Source organism: Pseudophryne corroboree, chromosome 3 (genome assembly GCF_028390025.1).
Source record: "Pseudophryne corroboree isolate aPseCor3 chromosome 3, aPseCor3.hap2, whole genome shotgun sequence".
NCBI lineage: Eukaryota > Metazoa > Chordata > Amphibia > Anura > Myobatrachidae > Pseudophryne > Pseudophryne corroboree.
In genome coordinates this window covers 42,053,179-42,056,069 of record NC_086446.1, presented here as the reverse complement: position 1 = coordinate 42,056,069, position 2,891 = coordinate 42,053,179, and the positions used below count along the sequence as shown (strand labels likewise).

Sequence of the window (2,891 nt, the reverse complement as noted above, 5' to 3'; positions counted from 1 at the left end):
ATATATATATATATATACACACACACGCACAAACATTTTTATTATATTATTTTGTGCATATATATATATATATATATATTTTTTTATTTTTTTTATTTTTTTTGGTAACATGGGTAGTGTAAATAAGGACTCGTAGGCAGATTTTCAGGTTATAACCACAGTATCTTTAATGACATCAGACACAGGCTTGGGCCTGGTCACAGAGGTACATAGAGAATATAAACAGACCAACATAAAAGGTCCTAGCAATTCCCGTACTGAAAAGTAACTGCTGCAATGGCTTGCAGCTACACATACCATGGTCTCCTGGCACGGCCAATGTTATATTATATCTGATTACTGTGTTAAGTTATGATTTTAATATTTTAAAATTAAATCTCACCTTTCACAGAGACATGGATGCAAACCGTGAATTCTGGGCTGGATTCATCGATCTCTACCAGGCCAATGAGTGCTTGTGGCGTGTGGGAACAAGGGATTACGCCAACAGAGGAAAGAAAAATCTGGCATACCAGCAATTGGCCAGGTACAGCCTTGCCCAAGATAGTGGTGCCGACATCAAGTGGGTGAAGAGGAAGATCCAGAATCTGAGGACAGTATTTCTTAAGGAGCACAGGAAATACAAAGATTCCCAACGTTCAGGAGCGGGGTCAGATCAAGTCAAGAAGCCAACATTATGGTATTATGACTTGATGAAGTTCGAATTGGATGAGGAGCCTTCGAGGACAGCGCGGAGCACGGAGGAGCCGAACACGCCCGAGATGTTCGAGCCTGAGGAAGAGGAGAGTGTGGATCCGGTAAGTGTCCGCACAATACAGATGTCACTGTTTCTTGTTTAATTTGTTGCCTTATTATTTTCACATATTTTTCTTCATTTTGTTGGATAACTCAGCTGTCTTCGAGGGAGCTGGACGTGGAACCTGCAGTGGATGAGCCGGCAGACCAAGCCACTGTAAGGCCGGAGCTGGAGGAGAGTGAGGCGGCGATGGGAACACCCCAGCTTCCGGCTAGAAGGAGACGCCGGCCAGCTATCCCTAGAAGATCTGTCTCGTCCAGCAGGTCAGATACAATTCTGAGGCAGGCAGAGGAGGTCCTAAAAAACAGACCGGATAGATTTGAAGCTATTGGAGACCATTTAGCCTGTGAGTTGCCGGAGATGAACCCCACACTTCTCAAAAATACGCCCAGCGTCTGGTATATGCCATTATATCACATGGCCAGGATGATGAATTGACCAACCACAGTGGCGTTGTGTTAGATACCAGACAGGTGCCTAGTACATCTTATGCCCCTCCCCCAACTCACCCTCCCATGTATTCTGCGCCGGTAATTCCTCCTCAACAATACCCCACATATCCTGCTCCGGGTTACCAAATGCCACAATCCCCCTTCCCTGGCACCTCTTCAGGTGGAGTGTTCACCACTCTGTTGAGTGCACACTCCACTGTTCAAGGCGACCTACATTTTTAATAAAAATGTTTTTGAATTTTTGAATTTGCGTTTAGGTTTGCTGTCTTCAGATTTATATTTGACCTTCCTCATCCAATATGTTTTTTCTTGAAGTCAATTGTACCATAATGTTGGTTTTCTACACTTCATTTGACCCTGTAATAGAACGTTGGGAATGCTTTTATTTCATGTGCACTTTTGAAATACTGTCCTCAGATTCTTTTACTTCTACTTCATCCCCAGTTATGTTGGCACCACTGTTTTTGCTGCACTGTATCTGGCTAATTGTTGGAATGCCTGATGCCTCTATTGGTGTAATCCCTGCTGTCATGGCACTCATTGGCACAAAAATCGATGAATCCAGCCCAGAATGTTTCTAATTTATTATTTTTCTAAAATTTATAATAACAAATTGTTACTAAAAATTGTGTGGAGTCTTTATTTATGGGTAGTGCTAAAAGGTTTACCAGGTATACACTGCACCAAACAAACTACAGAGTAGATATGCAGTGATTTAAAATGGATGCTGTTATTTATTGTACAAAGAAGACCTGCCCACATTCCTAAAACCATGCCCAGTATTTAAATGAGCTAGATCTTTCAAATCTTTCATCAGACATTGTTCAGTGTGTATGCACATAATCGTTCATGGGAAATCTTTCATCTATCATATCTTTCATTTTTTAAATCTTTCAAATCTACAAGTGTGTAGGGCCCAGTGACGTGCGGTGAAGTCATTGGCTGGGGAGGCACTGAGATATTATATATATATATATAACATATCGTTTTGTAGAAAGTGTTCAACACTATTGAGCATTACAGTGTTTCAACCCATTGAATTCATATATGATTGCTTCATGGACTGACCATTTGGTATGTACTTTATGGAATCTTTCATCTTCATGTAATTTGTTATTATCATCTTATCCCTATGGAACGGTGTAGTAAAATAACACACTGCATGTATAGTGAAGTTACACAATATGTCACTCTCCTGCATATGTTCTCTGATCAGCTAGTATGGAACATCCTCATCTCCTGCTCGATCTATTGAATATCTTGTATTTTAGTTTAACAATTTTCTAATAAGTATAAATTTATGTATTTTAATTGTTATTGTTTGTAAATTGTAATATGTATATTTTTATTTACATTATAATATGTATGTTTTACCAGCTGTGTTGACCATCCCTCTGAAGAAGTCCACGAAGGACGAAACGCGTCAGGGTTGAAGACAGAGAGAAAAGAAACCCTACACTATTGTACATTTGACATATATTGTGATCTGTAATTGTGAAAAAGGGTTACCTCTGTCTAGATTGGGCAATACTTTGCTTTTAATAAATTGTGTAAAGCCATAATCATTTGGTCAATTTTTAGTTGGTAACCAGTTAAAGTGATTGAGAGCGCCCTCTGATTCAATTTGCTGGAGGTGTTGTTTT

At 39.7% G+C, this 2,891-nt stretch overlaps 1 protein-coding gene across 1 annotated transcript; it reads left to right on the top strand.

The window, feature by feature from the left end:
* The first annotated feature begins 312 nt into the window (after window positions 1-312).
* LOC135054661 (uncharacterized) lies at window positions 313-1,852 on the top strand. The gene is made up of 2 exons (XM_063957903.1): window positions 313-797; window positions 893-1,852. The coding sequence occupies exons 1-2, from the start codon at window positions 396-398 to the stop codon at window positions 1,232-1,234; spliced, it is 744 nt and encodes a 247-aa protein (XP_063813973.1). The 5' UTR covers window positions 313-395; the 3' UTR covers window positions 1,235-1,852.
* The last annotated feature ends 1,039 nt before the right edge of the window (window positions 1,853-2,891 follow it).